The 18,063-nt window shown below is 40.0% G+C and overlaps 2 protein-coding genes across 2 annotated transcripts; both read right to left on the bottom strand.

The window, feature by feature from the left end:
* Window positions 1-2,082: 2,082 nt before the first annotated feature.
* Window positions 2,083-2,598, bottom strand: LOC132224193 (CCHC-type zinc finger nucleic acid binding protein-like). The gene has a single exon (XM_059679298.1). The coding sequence runs from the start codon at window positions 2,596-2,598 to the stop codon at window positions 2,083-2,085; it is 516 nt and encodes a 171-aa protein (XP_059535281.1).
* A 14,410-nt stretch (window positions 2,599-17,008) lies between these two features.
* LOC132224192 (CCHC-type zinc finger nucleic acid binding protein-like) lies at window positions 17,009-17,524 on the bottom strand. The gene has a single exon (XM_059679297.1). It carries the CDS (start codon window positions 17,522-17,524, stop codon window positions 17,009-17,011), a length of 516 nt encoding a protein of 171 aa, XP_059535280.1.
* Between the last annotated feature and the right edge of the window lie 539 nt (window positions 17,525-18,063).

Below are 18,063 nucleotides of genomic sequence, written 5' to 3'. Positions count from 1 at the left end.
AATACAAAGTGCTGCAAAGCAAGGGACTGAATCCAAGAATACTCTGTCCAGCCAGGCTGTCATTCAAAATTGAAAGGGAAATCAAGAGCTTCAGAGACAAAAAAGGTCTAAGGGAGTTTATTACCACCAAGGCAGCAATGCAAGAAATGCTAACGGGACTATTGTAAAAAGAAGAAATACAAAGGGAAGAAGGAACACAGATATAAAGAGCAGAAATGACTACAAACAAGTACCTATCAATAACAAACTTAAATGAAAATGGACTAAACGCTCCAATCAAAAGACATAAATTGGCTAAATGAATAAGAAAAATGACCCATATATATGCTGTCTACAAGAGACCCACTGTAGAACAAAGGACTCACACAGACTGAAAATGAAGGGATGGAAAAATATCTTTCAGGCAAATGGAAATTAAAGAAAAGCTGGGGTACGAACACTTATACCTGACAAAATAAACCTCAAAGTGAAGGCCGTAACAAGAGATAAGGAAGGCCACTTCATAATACCAAAGGGGTTGATATAACAAGAGGAAATAACTCTGGTAAGCATATATGCATCCAATTGAGAAGCACCCAAATACATACACAAAGAAAAAAAAAACTTCTAGAAAATATCAAGGGAGCGATCGACAGTAATGCAATCATAGTAGGGAAATTTAATACCTAATTGACATCACTGAATAAATCTTCCAGACAAAAAATCAGCAAAAAACCCCCAAAACACAGCAATCCTAAATGATTCACTACATCAGATGAACTTAATCAACATCTTGAGAACTTTTCACCCCAAGGCCACCGAATATACATTCGTCTCAAGTGCACATGGGACATTTTCAAAAATATAACACATATTGGAACACGGGCAAACCCTCTTGAAATTCAAGAAGACTGAAATCATTTCAAGCATCTTCTCAGATCACAATGGCATAATATTAGAAATAAACTACAATAGGCGGCGGGAGCGGCAGTGGCTGCTGCGGTGGAGGAACGGGGCGGGCCATGGCACAATAGTATCCTCCCCCTATCCCAGGTTTTATTTACAGTTTCAAAGTGCCTTTTATATTTTATAGAAATTCAGTTGTTTTTCAGATACTATTTTTAAAAATAGATTTCAGCCTATGAAACTGAACTTTTTCATATCTGTGAAAACACATTTTCCAGAAACTCCTAAATATAAATATAATATTGTATCTATGAATATGTGTATTTTGGAAATTACTGAAGGCCCAATCTATGTTCAATCTTAATTTTTATGGTCTTAGATTTTTAAAGAATAGAAATCCAAATTTTGCCATCAATATATTTATGTCCACAATTTGCTGCTTAGGTTTGTTTTATTTAGTTGGTTTTTTTCTCATTGCTCTCTTTCCCTATAAGCTCTTTAAACACATTATACATATGTTGCTGGTTTCATTAAACTAGGGAAGATCAGATAAAGTTCTTTTAATGTTACTTAAAAGGTAATAAAGTCAGATAATTAAAAGCAATCAATACATGATAAATTAGAGTTACTTTGTCAAGATCACAGTCATTTCGAGAATCAGCTTTATTTATGCAATGAATCTCTGAGGAAATGTCGCTTCCTCAGGGTGCCTTTTTCTCTAAAACAGAATCACGTGTGGCCCCCCCGCCAACACACATAATTTCTATCCTTTTACCTGGTGTTCTTTTTCTCTGTAGCAATTTATCTTCATCTGAGACACTACATATTTTATTTCATAGATTCTAGGTCCGTGTCCTCAAACTTGGTCTGATTTATGTACTGATGCATCCCAAACTCCTGCAATAGTAGCTGGCACACAGTAGGTCTTAATTAAAGCTTAAATAAAAATACATCAAAGGGACCTAGAAATTGCCTTAGGCTCAGAATTACTGTTCAATAAGCGAATTCACTAGTGGTGCAGAAACATTAATTATAAGACTTCCACAAACCTTTTCCTCCTTTAAAGATGGTGATTAAAGTTAACTGGCCTAGGAGTAGTTTTCATTTATCAATCGTTGGTCAATGAAGAGGTTTCAGAGAAAATACTACAATTATCAATCAGCAAAAAGGAGGGGGGGGGGGCCACAAAGGAAAAATTTAAGCTGTATCTTCAGTGGGGCAATCCCGGGCTATATGCCCAGACTTTCCACAACGATAGCACTTGATCTTCATTGTCTTGGGACAGTTGATGACCATATGGCCGTTCTTGCCACACCGGTAGCACTTGATTTGGGCGCAGTCTTTCTGAATGTGACCATATTCACCACACGAGTAGCACTTCTGCTCTTCCTGACGGTCACAATCACGAGCCAGATGACCTGCTTTGCCACAAGTGCAACAGCACTGCTCTCTTGAACGCGTCGGCTCGACACAGTCTTTGGCGATGTGGCCACTTCTCCCACAGTTGTAGCAGATGTCCTCGTGAAGGTCACAGTTCTTAGCGTGATGACCAGATTCACCGCAGCGGTAACAGATGTCAGACAGGGTGGCAGAACTGTACTGACAACCTCTGCCACGGCCACTAGCTCTTCTCCCTGGAGCTTGTTCCCCTCTGGGGCATCCCCGGACCCAGTGGCCAGAGCGGCCACCCTTGAAATATTCCTTACTGCTCATGGCTATAAGATCTTCCAGTGAACCGGTGTACCACTGCCCCAGAGGTTCCCACACAGCGCCCCTTAGTGTGACTTAGAAAGCTGTGGCTGTTTTTCTCCAGGAGCTTCCATGACGTCACAGTAGGCTTGCGTAGAGCCCCATTCTTGTGTCACGGGAGTTCCAACTGCTATTGCCTCCAGACTTCCTGTCTTTGAAGCCAAAAGCGCAGGAGTGCCCTTTTCCATTTTTTTTTTTTAAATTAAAGCTTGGGTCATTAAGTTTGAGTTTGATTCTTTCCCTGTTCAAAAAATGTGATGGGTAGAGTTTCTTCTAATTAAGATTTAAGCCTTCTTTGTGGTCTAGTCAATGACAAGTTTTTATGTATGTGCTAAGGTCTTAGGAAAAATATGTGAGAGATGTATCTAATGGAGTAAATGAAAGAAACAAATTATAACCAATTAGAGTAATCCAACATTTTTGTTTTAAAAAATAAAATACAAATATCCATAAAGATGAGGTACATTAGATAGAAAAAAATCTGCAAAGTGCTGCAGTCAGAACATTTACTCATTATGCAGTTTTATTGCAGTAATCTTAATTTACAACATAATCACCACCATTTAAGATATTAAACATAACATGAGTGGAGCAATCAGTATAAAACACCCATAATTACTTGGGAAATAAATTATAAAACTACAATTTACATATTGGACAGATTTCCTTTCTGTTTTCCAAATTGTTTACATCTTATACAAACGTCATAAAGATTTGTGAATATGTTTTCCATTTTTCTAGATAAATAAATATGGGAAATTAGACACTGAAAAATCAAGAAAAGCTACTTGAGGGTTATATTATTGAATATGACTGTTTTTTCTCCTCATTTTTCTTCTTTGTATTTGATGATTTTGGGTTGTGTAATTTTTAAAATTCACAATATTTTTCTTTAAGTTACTACTTAGCTATATGATTTGTATATGAATCTTTTAGACAGCCAGTACAAATATATTTGGTAAAACACAGACAAAAGAATAATGAATGTAGTAGTTGATCTTTATTTTCAATATGACCTGATTGGGATATGCAACTGGTTCCATAAATGCAATGACAAAGAAAAACATTTTCAAAAATTAAAGTTTAGAGCCAAAGAGCATGAGTGGTTCCCACATAGAGTGATGAAATAAGTCTTATTACTAAACAGTTAAATGCTATTGCAGGAAAGATTTCAAGAGGTAAAAATTCTGTGGTTCAAAATTTGATATATGCTTATAATTAACCTCATTATTTATCATGTTTATATCTTCCTTTAAGTTTATATTTTTATTAAATTAATACATGTCCGTAGTATACAAAGCATTGCTTTTTCAAGCAGTTTTAACTGAGACATGAAGTAAGAAATCCATTCTCTCTCTCCCTTGGATAAATATTTTGGAAGCTGCAGATCAATTTGGGGAGTAGTACCCCAACAATATTAAGTCATCCTGTACATGAGCAGAGGATATTGCTGTATTTATTTTTATTTAATATGTTATAAAACACTATGAAGTATTTAGTGTATAAGTTTCACACATCTTTTGTTAGTTTTGTTGTTAATACTCACTCGAGAATATTTTTCCACTGATTATTTTTTCAGACAGTGGAAGGGAGAAGGAGAGACAGACAGAGAGAGAAACATTGATGTGAGAAAGACACATTAATTGGTTGCCTCCCACCAGTGCCCCAACCAGGGGCGGGAATTGATCCTGCAACTGAGGTATGAGCTCTTGACCAGAATCATTGAACCTGGGACACTTCAGTCTGCCTGGTGGATGCTCTATTTACTGAGCCGAACTGACTGGGCTCTTTTGTTAATTTCTTTTATAGATTTCATTCTTTTTTTTATGCTGTTCTAAATGGAAATTATTTTACTGATTTCATTTTTGGGTTATTTTTATCTTATTGAAAGATAATTATTTTTGTATGTTGATCTTTACTTCTGAAGCCTTGCTAAACTGAACTGATTTAATAGTCCCTATAGTTTTTTAGAGGATTCCTTAGAAATTTCTGTATTCAGGACTCTATCATCTGAAAGTAGGGATAGTTTGATTTCATCCTTGACATTCTGGGTTTCTTTTATTTCTCTTCCTTGCCCTCACGAGAAGTTCTGTAAAATGTTGAATAGAAGTAATAAAAGCAGGCTTGCTTGTCTTGTTCCTGATCTTAGGGGGAAAGCTTTCAGGCTTTAAGACCACTAGTATAATGCTAGCCATGGTTTTTTAAATATACATACTCTACCAGGTGAGGAAGTTCTTTTCCATTCCAAATTTGTGGAGTGTTCTTATCATGAAGGGTTCTTGAATTATGTCAAATGTGTGTTTTTTAATCTCTTGAGATTGTCTTAACATTTTGTATTTGCTAGAACCTCCAGTATATTGTTCAACAGAAGTTGTGAGAATGGTCATCCTTGTCCTGTTTCTGATCTTAAGGGAAAAGCTTTCAGTCTCACTGATAAGTATGGGGTATATCATCTCTCAACCCCACCACCAAAAAACAACCAGGTGTAAATATTTCACAATCTTATTCAAGGTTTGTTTATGTAGCCAAACTTTATACCATTTTAAAAATTACATTGGGTGGATAACCAAGACAGCAGTGTAGGTAAATGCCTGTACTTACAGCCTCCTACAACCAGATAAAAATTACAACTTAAATAAAGCACTAGAGGATAGAAAATGGCAGCCAAATAGGCAGCAGTGTTGTGCCCCTCCTCTTAGGGCCAGGCCAGAAAAGCAACTAAATCAGGGAACATCCACCCTGAATTAATAAACTAGACACAGCTGAGGAGACAGTTTTCAATAAGGAAGGTCAGAGTTTGCCTAGAGAACACCGCTTGCCAGCCATAAACCACATGGAAGCACCACCGTGCACTGGCAGTGAGTGCTGCAGTACCTCCTGGTAGGCTCCCAGTAGTCTGCAGGGTGAGGGCCACAAGAGTGAGCTCCTGAACCAGGCCTCCTCTCCAGCCACTGGGACACAGCATCCTAGAATCCCACAGTGAGAGCAAGCCAGGAGGAACCCTGTTCCTCACCACCACCCTGGACCCAAGAACCATGCTGCTAGGCTGGCCCAGAGCCACCCTGCACCCGCTCCACCCCCAGCACCAGGACTTGCTGTCGAGGCAACCCAGAGCAACCCAGGACACACCATAGGGGAGCTCTGAATGTGCAACACAGAGCAACCCATGCCCATTCCACCCCAGAACCCGAGATAGTCCTGCCAGGGCCATCTGGAACAACCCAATGTGCACCTCACTCCGGGTAACATGGGAGAGCGATCTGAGTGACACAGGGAAACCAGCCCAGGCCCCATGATAAGGAGGGGTGAACTGGAGCAACCCAGCACAGGTCTCACACCAGGCTACAAGAAAGCCAGGACTGTGTGACACAGAGCAAAATGCACCTGCTTGCCCTGGCCCCTGGGAGAGACTTGCAGGGGCTACCTAAAGCAATCCAGCACATGCCTGACTCCCGGCCATGGGAAAGTATTGCCAGGTTGACCCCAAGCAAGCCAGTGTGCCTAGCCAGGGGCCACAGGACTGTGCCACAAGTGCGCTGCCAACGGGTGTCAGGGCTGCACAGTGAATTGCATGTCAGAGGGCTCTGGGTACTCACAGGGAGTCACACATCAGAGGAACTGTGCACCCTCTCTCACTACCCTGAGCATCTGAAGCAGGCAACAGAGGTACCAGATGCATGGGAAAAGGGAACAAAATGCAGAAGAGACAATATAGGTGTGAGATTCAAGGCAGACCCAGCTTTATAGGCTAATGATTTCTGGACCATTGCCCTGAGAGTTACTCAACCTCCCAAACCCCAAGCAGTGTGCCCAGGGTCAGAAAGAGAGAGCAAAAATGGGAAGAAAAAGAAACAACCCCCAAAGGAAAGAAGAGGAGTTAACAGGAAAGGAACTAAATGAAACAGAGGCAAGCAATAGGTCGGAAAAAAAGAATTCAGAGTAAGGATCATATAGTTCCTAAACCAGCTAGATGAGAAAATCAACTTATGTAAGAATCAAGAGGAAATCAAAAGTGATACAGCTACAATAAAAAACACAATAGAAGGTTCCAACCGTAGACTAGGAGAAGCAGAGGACCAAATTATTGAGTTTGAAAATTGGGCCTATAGGCACATTACACCTTCAGGGAAAAGCTGGGAGTGGAGGATTTTTTTCTGCTCATTATATGCTGAGCTGGGGGGAGGGACTTTGGCTAGCAAGTGTGCGGCTAGTCCAAATTGCCACCTTTGTTCTGTGCAGCTCCCAAGCTGACATCTTTTCCTGTTAGTGCTTAGATTCAGGCAAAACAGAATCAGTCCCTTGGGCAACCTCGTTCTCTGAAAGTATATTTCAGTCTTCTTTCCTCCCCAGGGAGAAGGCAGGAACTCTTAAGTCTTTTGATGGTGCCACACTGAGCCAAGGAGAGTGACTGTGATCCATTTGGAAAGTACACAGAGTCAAAAAGGAAGAGCAGAAGTATTTTCCAAGTGCTCAGCCTCAAATTTGTCTGGGAATTCCTGAACATTGAGAGATGAAGGCTGTATGAAATTCCCCTTGCCTTAAAGTCATCAAAAGTAAGTTTAATTTGGAGGAGTAGATTCTAGGAGACGGAAGATGGCGGCGATATAGGCAGATGCATCCCAGGTCGTGTCCCGGAGCAAATGGAGTGAGCAGCAGAAACTAATAACACCCACCCCGAATTGGAGAAATTGCTCAGCTGGTGAGACAATTTTTAGCCGGGAAGAGCATAACTCCCCTGGAAAGGTACAAAAAAACAGGGATTTGGGCAGGAAAGTTTGCCAGACTTCTGAGGCCAGAGTGTCGGAGGGAGACAGCGTGGCAGAATGCCGCGCCCCTTGGGACAGGCACAGCCCCTGATGGAGGATTGGAGAACCCCGGGATTCCTGGAGCCGCCCGGGGAATTGAGAGCTGTGTTCTGTGATCACGGAGGACTGAGCCTAAAGGGGACAGCCTGAAGAGCTGACCAGGCCATGCAGTCCCAGTAAGAGAAGAAGCTTACAGAAACCAAGCCTTCCCCGTTTCTCCGGCCGGCGTTTGTTTGTTTGTTTTCACTGAATCCTGTTCATGGGACATCTCGGATACAGACACTCACCTGTGCTGAAGAGAGGGAGAGTGTGCGGAGGAGTGGAATCTGGGGAGAGACTGAGGAGAGAAGGGGGGCCGGGAGAGGTGGTGGTGAATTGAGTGCTGAGACACCTCTGAGCCGAGGAATGGGACAGCCATTCTCTCAGGAGAGTGAGACTCCGCCCCCCAGCCCCCAGGCAAGGAGCACAGCCACACCCAGATTCCACCCTGAATGAAATCAAGGATTAAAATAACCTGATCAGTCCCTGGGAGTTAACAGGGTCTTGCCTATAGAGGAATTTTCAATCCCAGCAACAACACAGCGCCGGTAACTAAGTATTACGCAGCCAGCTCTGGGCAGTGATCTTCCACTGGACAGAGAGGCCCTATAGCCTCAGAGGCCAACCCCAGAACACTGCCACCCAGAGGCTGACCCACAAACTGACTCTTTGCTAAACACAAAATAAGGGAGTCTGGGAAACAAATATGGCCTGCTTTAAAATAAGGACTGTGGTTTACAACACAGAGGAACAGTGTATCGCAGGAAAACTCAACACTCTCCTGAATACCTGGCAGGTCTAAGGCGAGCCACACTGAAGAATAGAAGAACCGAAGGACCTTAACTACTGCTTTTTTTTTTCTTCTTTTTTCACCTTTTACCTAAGAAACCAATTTTTTTCTTCTTTTTCCATCACCTGATTTTACCCTTTTAATTACTACCTTCTGATTTTTTACCAGTATTATTACTGCTACCATTTTACCATTTTTTAAAGTGCCATTTTATTTTCTCTTTATTTTATTTTGGGAGTAGTGTTCTCCATTCTATTTTCATCGTTATATTTTTGGTTGTTTCTAGTTTGGATTCATCTCCAGGGAGCTGTTGCTGGAAGTTGTTGGGATTAGTAGCGGTTCTATAGGAGTATCTTCCTCATATAAAAAGTCTCTTCCCTTCTTCAACTTCATTCTCTCTTTTCGCTTTTTTTTCTTTTCTTTTCTTTTCTCACTTTTATTTCCCCCCCTCCTTTTACCCAATTCCTTTTTTGCACTCCTTTTTTTGGTCCCAACATTTCTTTTCTTTTTTCTCTTTTATCTTTTTCTTTTCCTTCTTCCTTATCCCCTAATTCTCTTAATTGGGGTGGTCACCTTTATTTGGGGTTATTAATATTGTGAATATATTTGTGTATAGTGCCTGGTACATGGTGCCTTGTTGTGTTGTATTTTGTGCCTTTAAATCAACGTAGCAGATCCAAGCAACAGCAACATCCTGAGCACCACACCCTCTGCTGAGGAACAGTGGCTGTACGTGAAACCTCGCCCTATAAGCCAGAAGAGCCACCACAGCCGTGAACAGCACCCACCGAGGAGCTGCTGCCTACTGAGGAGCAGCTGCTACTGCAACTTTCCGAAGAGCAACAACAGACCAAGGAGTCACTGCCACGAAGGGAGCAACCACTGAACGACTCAACTTCTAGATATGTCAGTGAGATCAAACATGGGTAGACAAAGAAACCCCCAAAGGAAAGAGAAGGAGGACTCTCCGGAAAAGCAGCTAAGTAATACAGAGGCATGCAACATGACAGAAAAGAATTCAGAATAAGGGTCTTAGAGTGCATAAACCGGATGGAGGAAAAAATCGACAACCTCTGCAAGAAGCAAGAAGAAACAGATGAAAACATCAATAACATATGGAAGAAGCTAGAAGAAACATATGAAAAAATCAACAACTTAAGTAAGACACAAGAAGAAATGAAGAGTGCTATAGCTGCAATGAAAAGCACCATTGAAAGTATCAACAGTAGACTAGGAGAAGCAGAGGACCGAATTAGTGAACTAGAAGACAAGGAAGCAAAACACACCCAAACTGTACTGCAATTGGAGAAACAAATTAAAAGACAGGAGGAGAGCCTAAGGGAGCTTTGGGACAACATGAAACGAAACAACATACGAATAATAGGGGTACCAGAACAAAAGAAAGATGAACAAGGATTAGAAAACCTATTAGAAGAAATAATATCAGAAAACTTTCCTGAGGTGGGGAAGAAAAAAGTCACACAAGCCCAGAGAGTCCCAAACAAGGTGAACCCGAAAAGACCCACACCAAGACACATCATAATTACCACAGCAAATGCTCAGGACAAAGAGAGAATCTTACAGGCTGCAAGAGAGAGAAGGAAAGTTATATACAAGGGATCTCCCATTAGATTGTCAAATGATTTCTCAACAGAAACACATCAGGCCAGAAAAGAATGGACAGAAATTTACAAAGTGATGCAAAACAAAGGACTGAATCCAAGAATACTCTATCCAGCAAGGCTATCATTCAAATGTGAAGGGGAAATAAGAAGCTTCACAGACAAAAAAAAGGCTAAGGGAGTTTATCACCACCAAACCAGCAATGCAAGGAATGCTAAAGGGACTGGTACAAAAATAAGAAATAAAAAGCCCCAAAGCCGGTTTGGCTCAGCGGATAGATCGTCGGCCTGCGGACTGAAGGGTCCCGGGTTCGATTCCGGTCAGGGGAATGTACCTGGGTTGCAGGCACTTCCCCAGTGGGGGATGTGCGCGAGGCAGCTGATCGATGTTTCTCTCTCATCGATGTTTCTGACTCTCTATCTCTCTCCCTTCCTCTCTGTAAAAAATCAATAAAATATATTTAAAAAAATAAAAAGCTCAGAAAGAAAACAGCCACACAAAAAAAGAAATGGCTACAAACAAATACCTTTCAATAATAACTTTAAACGTAAATGGACTAAATGCTCCAACCAAAAGACATCGAGTGGCAGAATGGATAAAAAAAAAACATGACCCATAAGTCTGCTGTCTACAAGAAACCCACCTCATTAGAAGGGACTCAGACAGACTGAAAGTGAAAGGATGGAAAAATATCTTCCAGGCAAATGGAAAGGAAAAGAAAGCTGGGGTAGCAATACTTATATCGGACAAAATAGACCTCAAAGTGAAGGCCATATCAAGAGATAAGGAAGGCCACTTCATAATACTAAAGGGATCAATACAACAAGAAGATATAACCCTGGTAAACATATATGCACCCAATGCAGGAGCACCCAAATTCATAAAAAAAACTCCTGGATGATATCAAAGGAGTGATCAACAACAAAACAATCATAGTAGGGGACTTTAATACACGACTGACAGCACTGGATAAGTCCTCTAGACAAACAATCAGCAAAGACACAGCAATCCTAAATGACTCACTAGATCAGATGGACTTAATAGACATCCTTAGAACACTCCACCCCAATGCCACGGAATATACATTCTACTCAAGTGCTCACAACACATATTCAAAAAAATAGACCATATATTGGGTCACAAGCAAAGTATCCCCAAATTCAAGAAGATTGAAATCATAAAAAGCGTCTTCGCAGACCACGATGGCATAATATTAGAAATAGACACAACCCAAAATACTGAAACACCTGGAAGCTGAATAGCATGCTCTTACATATTGATTGGGTTACCAATGAGATCAAAGAAGAAATTAAAAACATCCAGGAAAATAATGACAATGAAAACACAACATTCCAAAACCTATGGGACACAATGAAAGCAGTCCTGAGAGGGAAGTTTATAGCTCTACAGGCCTATCTCAAAAAACAAGAAAAAAATGGTAGTAAATCATCTAACTCTACAACTCAAAGAAATAGAAAGAGAGCAACAAGAAAACCCCAGAGTGAGCACAAGGAAGGAGATAATAAAGATTAGAGCAGAAATAAATGACTTAGAGACCAAAAAAACAATACAGAAAATCAATGAAACAAAGAGCTGGTTTTCTGAAAGGATAAACAAGATTGACAACCCTCTAGCCAGACTCACCAAAAAGCAAAGAGAGAGGACCCAAATAAACAAAATCAGAAACGATAGAGGCGAAATAACAACAGACCCCACAGAAATACAAATGATTGTTAAAAAATACTATGGACAGCTCTACTCCAACAAACTAGACAACATGGAGGAAATGGACAAATTCCTAGAAAAATACAACATTCCAAAACTCAATCAGGAAGAATCTAAAAATCTCAACAGGCCAATAACTTTGGAAGAAATTGAAGCAGTCATCAAAAAGCTTCCATCAAACAAAAGCCCAGGACCAGACGGCTTCACAGGGGAGTTTTACCAAACATTCAAGGAAGAACTAAAACCTATCCTCCTCAGACTACTACAAAAATTCAAGAGGAAGGAACACTTCCAAGCTCATTCTATGAAGCCAGCAACACCCTAACACCAAAACCAGGTAAAGACAACACAATGAAAGAGAATTACAGGCCAATATCCCTCATGAACATAGATGCCAAAATCCTCAACAAAAATCTTAGCAAATCGGATCCAGCGGTACGTCAGAAAGATCATACACCATGACCAAGTAGGATTTATCCCAGGGATGGAAGGATGGTACAATATCTGCAAATCAATAAACGTGATACATCACATAAACAAATTGAAAGAAAAAAACCACATGGTCATATCAATTGATGCAGAAAAAGCATTTGACAAAATTCAACACCCATTTTTGATAAAAACTCTCAGTAAGGCGGGAGTAGAAGGATCATACCTCAACATAATAAAAGCCATATATGACAGGCCCACAGCCAACATCATACTCAATGGACAAAAACTAACACCATTTCCCCTAAGAACAGGAACAAGACAGGGATGCCCCCTCTCACCACTCCTGTTCAACATAGTACTGGAAGTGTTAGCCATTGCAATTCGGCAAAAAGAAGAAATAAAAGGCATCCAAATTGGAAAAGAGGAAGTAAAACTGTCCTTATTTGCAGACGACATGATATTATATATACAAAACCCTAGAGACTCCATCAAAAAGCTACTAGACTTAATACATGAATTTGGCAATGTAGCAGGATACAAAATTAACCCCAAGAAATCTGAGGCATTTCTATACACCAATAGTGAACTTTCAGAAAGAGAGATTATAAAAACAATCCCATTTACCATCGCACCAAAAAAATTAAGCTACCTAGGAATAAGCTTAACTAAAGAGGTAAAAGACCTCTACTCAGAAAACTACAGGAGGTTGAAAAAAGATATAGAGGAAGAGGTAAACAGATGGAAGAACCTACCGTGTTCATGGATTGGTAGAATCAACATCATTAAAATGCCCATACTACCCAAAGCAATCTATAAATTCAACGCACTTCCCATTAAAATACCAATGGCATACTTCAGAGATCTAGAACGAACTCTCCAAAAATTCATCTGGAATAAAAAAAGACCCCGAATAGCTGCAGCAATCCTGAAAAACAACAAATTAGGTGGGATCTCAATACCACATATCAAGTTGTATTACAAAGCCACTGTTCTCAAAACTGCCTGGTACTGGCACAAGAATAGATGTACAGATCAATGGAATAGAATAGAGAGCCCAGAAATCGGCCCGAACCAAGATGCTCAATTAATGTTTGACAAAGGAGGTAAAAACATACAATGGAGCCAAGATAGTCTCTTCAATAAATGGTGTTGGGAAAATTGGACAGATATATGCAAGAAAATGAAACTAGACCACCAACTTACACCATATACAAAAATAAACTCAAAATGGGTAAAGGACTTAAATGTACGACATTAAACCATAAAAATTCTAGAAGAATCCAAAGGCAACAAAATCTCAGACATACGCCGAAGCAATTTCTTCACTGATACAGCTCCTAGCACTTGAAACTAAAGAGAAAATGAACAAAAGGGACTACATCAAAATAAAAAGCTTCTGCAAAGCAAAAGAAACCACCAACAAAACAACAAGAAAACCCACTGTGTGGGAAAACATATTTGCCAATGTCATATCTGATAAGGGCCTAATCTCCAAAATTTATAGGGAACTCGTACAACTTAACAAAAGGAAGATAAACAATCCAATCAAAAAATGGGCAAAGGACCTAAATAGACACCTTTCAAAAGAGGACATTCAAAAAGCCAAGAGACATATGAAAACATGCTCAAAGTCACTAATCATGCGAGAGATGCAAATCAAAACAACAATGAGGTACCGTCTCACACCTGTCAGACTGGCTATCATCAACAAATCAACAAATGACAGGTGCTGGAGAGGATGTGGAGAAAAAGGAACACTTGTGCACTGCTGGTGGGAATGCAGACTGGTGCAGCCACTATGGAAGACAGTATGGAGTTTCCTTAAAAAAACTGAAAATGGAACTCCCATTTGACCCTGTGATCCCACTTCTGGAATATATCCCAAGAAACCAGAAACACCAATCAGAAAGGATATATGCACGCCTATGTTCATAGCAGCACAGTTCACCATAGCTAAGATCTGGAAACAGCCTAAGTGCCCATCAGTAGATGAATGGATTAGAAAACTGTGGTACATCTACACGATGGAATACTATGCTGCTCTAAAAAGGAAGGAACTCTTACCATTTGCAACTTCATGGATGGAACTGCAGCGCATTATGCTATGTGAAATAAGCCAGTCAATGAAGGAAAAATACCACATGATCTCACTCATTCATGGATAATAGAGACCATTATAAACTTTTGAACAATAATAGATAAAGAGACAGAGCTGCCTCAAACAGATTGTCAAACTGCAGCGGGAAGGCCGGGGAGGGTTGGGGGGCAGAAGGTAGGGGGGTAAGGGATGAACTAAAGGACTTGTATGCATGCATATAAGCATAACCAATGGACATAAGACACTGGGGATAGGGGAGGCTAGGGCACTGTCTAGGTAGGGTGGAAAAAACGGACACATATGTAATACACTTTGTAATCCTTTAAGCAAAAAAAAAAAAAAAAAAAAAAAAAAAAATAGGGCAGAAAAACACAACCAACCTCAACAGCAATTGGAGAAAAAAAAGATTAGAAAGTAGGAAGAGAGGCTAAAGGAGCTTTGGTAAAACATGAAATGAAGTAATATACGTATCATAGGGGTGCCAGAAGGACAAGAAGAGGAGCAAGGATTTAAAAACTTATTTGAAGAAATAATGACAGAAAGCTTCCCTAATTTAGGGAAGAAAAGAAAGACACAAAACACACAGAGTACCGAACTATATGAACCCAAAGAGACCCAAACAACGACATGTCATAATTACAATGGCAAATACTAATGAAAAAGCGAGAACCTTAAAGGCTACAAAAGAGAAACAGAGAGTTACCTACAAAGGATCTCCCATTAGATTATCAAAGGATGTCTCAATAGAAACACATCAGGCCAGAAGGTAATGGAATCAAGAATACAAAGTGCTGCAAAGCAAGGGACTGAATCCAAGAATACTCTGTCCAGCCAGGCTGTCATTCAAAATTGAAAGGGAAATCAAGAGCTTCAGAGACAAAAAAGGTCTAAGGGAGTTTATTACCACCAAGGCAGCAATGCAAGAAATGCTAACGGGACTATTGTAAAAAGAAGAAATACAAAGGGAAGAAGGAACACAGATATAAAGAGCAGAAATGACTACAAACAAGTACCTATCAATAACAAACTTAAATGAAAATGGACTAAACGCTCCAATCAAAAGACATAAATTGGCTAAATGAATAAGAAAAATGACCCATATATATGCTGTCTACAAGAGACCCACTGTAGAACAAAGGACTCACACAGACTGAAAATGAAGGGATGGAAAAATATCTTTCAGGCAAATGGAAATTAAAGAAAAGCTGGGGTACGAACACTTATACCTGACAAAATAAACCTCAAAGTGAAGGCCGTAACAAGAGATAAGGAAGGCCACTTCATAATACCAAAGGGGTTGATATAACAAGAGGAAATAACTCTGGTAAGCATATATGCATCCAATTGAGAAGCACCCAAATACATACACAAAGAAAAAAAAAACTTCTAGAAAATATCAAGGGAGCGATCGACAGTAATGCAATCATAGTAGGGAAATTTAATACCTAATTGACATCACTGAATAAATCTTCCAGACAAAAAATCAGCAAAAAACCCCCAAAACACAGCAATCCTAAATGATTCACTACATCAGATGAACTTAATCAACATCTTGAGAACTTTTCACCCCAAGGCCACCGAATATACATTCGTCTCAAGTGCACATGGGACATTTTCAAAAATATAACACATATTGGAACACGGGCAAACCCTCTTGAAATTCAAGAAGACTGAAATCATTTCAAGCATCTTCTCAGATCACAATGGCATAATATTAGAAATAAACTACAATAGGCGGCGGGAGCGGCAGTGGCTGCTGCGGTGGAGGAACGGGGCGGGCCATGGCACAATAGTATCCTCCCCCTATCCCAGGTTTTATTTACAGTTTCAAAGTGCCTTTTATATTTTATAGAAATTCAGTTGTTTTTCAGATACTATTTTTAAAAATAGATTTCAGCCTATGAAACTGAACTTTTTCATATCTGTGAAAACACATTTTCCAGAAACTCCTAAATATAAATATAATATTGTATCTATGAATATGTGTATTTTGGAAATTACTGAAGGCCCAATCTATGTTCAATCTTAATTTTTATGGTCTTAGATTTTTAAAGAATAGAAATCCAAATTTTGCCATCAATATATTTATGTCCACAATTTGCTGCTTAGGTTTGTTTTATTTAGTTGGTTTTTTTCTCATTGCTCTCTTTCCCTATAAGCTCTTTAAACACATTATACATATGTTGCTGGTTTCATTAAACTAGGGAAGATCAGATAAAGTTCTTTTAATGTTACTTAAAAGGTAATAAAGTCAGATAATTAAAAGCAATCAATACATGATAAATTAGAGTTACTTTGTCAAGATCACAGTCATTTCGAGAATCAGCTTTATTTATGCAATGAATCTCTGAGGAAATGTCGCTTCCTCAGGGTGCCTTTTTCTCTAAAACAGAATCACGTGTGGCCCCCCCGCCAACACACATAATTTCTATCCTTTTACCTGGTGTTCTTTTTCTCTGTAGCAATTTATCTTCATCTGAGACACTACATATTTTATTTCATAGATTCTAGGTCCGTGTCCTCAAACTTGGTCTGATTTATGTACTGATGCATCCCAAACTCCTGCAATAGTAGCTGGCACACAGTAGGTCTTAATTAAAGCTTAAATAAAAATACATCAAAGGGACCTAGAAATTGCCTTAGGCTCAGAATTACTGTTCAATAAGCGAATTCACTAGTGGTGCAGAAACATTAATTATAAGACTTCCACAAACCTTTTCCTCCTTTAAAGATGGTGATTAAAGTTAACTGGCCTAGGAGTAGTTTTCATTTATCAATCGTTGGTCAATGAAGAGGTTTCAGAGAAAATACTACAATTATCAATCAGCAAAAAGGAGGGGGGGGGGGCCACAAAGGAAAAATTTAAGCTGTATCTTCAGTGGGGCAATCCCGGGCTATATGCCCAGACTTTCCACAACGATAGCACTTGATCTTCATTGTCTTGGGACAGTTGATGACCATATGGCCGTTCTTGCCACACCGGTAGCACTTGATTTGGGCGCAGTCTTTCTGAATGTGACCATATTCACCACACGAGTAGCACTTCTGCTCTTCCTGACGGTCACAATCACGAGCCAGATGACCTGCTTTGCCACAAGTGCAACAGCACTGCTCTCTTGAACGCGTCGGCTCGACACAGTCTTTGGCGATGTGGCCACTTCTCCCACAGTTGTAGCAGATGTCCTCGTGAAGGTCACAGTTCTTAGCGTGATGACCAGATTCACCGCAGCGGTAACAGATGTCAGACAGGGTGGCAGAACTGTACTGACAACCTCTGCCACGGCCACTAGCTCTTCTCCCTGGAGCTTGTTCCCCTCTGGGGCATCCCCGGACCCAGTGGCCAGAGCGGCCACCCTTGAAATATTCCTTACTGCTCATGGCTATAAGATCTTCCAGTGAACCGGTGTACCACTGCCCCAGAGGTTCCCACACAGCGCCCCTTAGTGTGACTTAGAAAGCTGTGGCTGTTTTTCTCCAGGAGCTTCCATGACGTCACAGTAGGCTTGCGTAGAGCCCCATTCTTGTGTCACGGGAGTTCCAACTGCTATTGCCTCCTGACTTCCTGTCTTTGAAGCCAAAAGCGCAGGAGTGCCCTTTTCCATTTTTTTTTTTTAAATTAAAGCTTGGGTCATTAAGTTTGAGTTTGATTCTTTCCCTGTTCAAAAAATGTGATGGGTAGAGTTTCTTCTAATTAAGATTTAAGCCTTCTTTGTGGTCTAGTCAATGACAAGTTTTTATGTATGTGCTAAGGTCTTAGGAAAAATATGTGAGAGATGTATCTAATGGAGTAAATGAAAGAAACAAATTATAACCAATTAGAGTAATCCAACATTTTTGTTTTAAAAAATAAAATACAAATATCCATAAAGATGAGGTACATTAGATAGAAAAAAATCTGCAAAGTGCTGCAGTGAGAA

Source organism: Myotis daubentonii, chromosome X, assembly GCF_963259705.1.
Source record: "Myotis daubentonii chromosome X, mMyoDau2.1, whole genome shotgun sequence".
NCBI classification, from domain to species: Eukaryota; Metazoa; Chordata; class Mammalia; order Chiroptera; family Vespertilionidae; genus Myotis; species Myotis daubentonii.
Note: the sequence above shows the minus strand (reverse complement) of the source record. Positions and strands in the feature narration are given on the sequence as shown.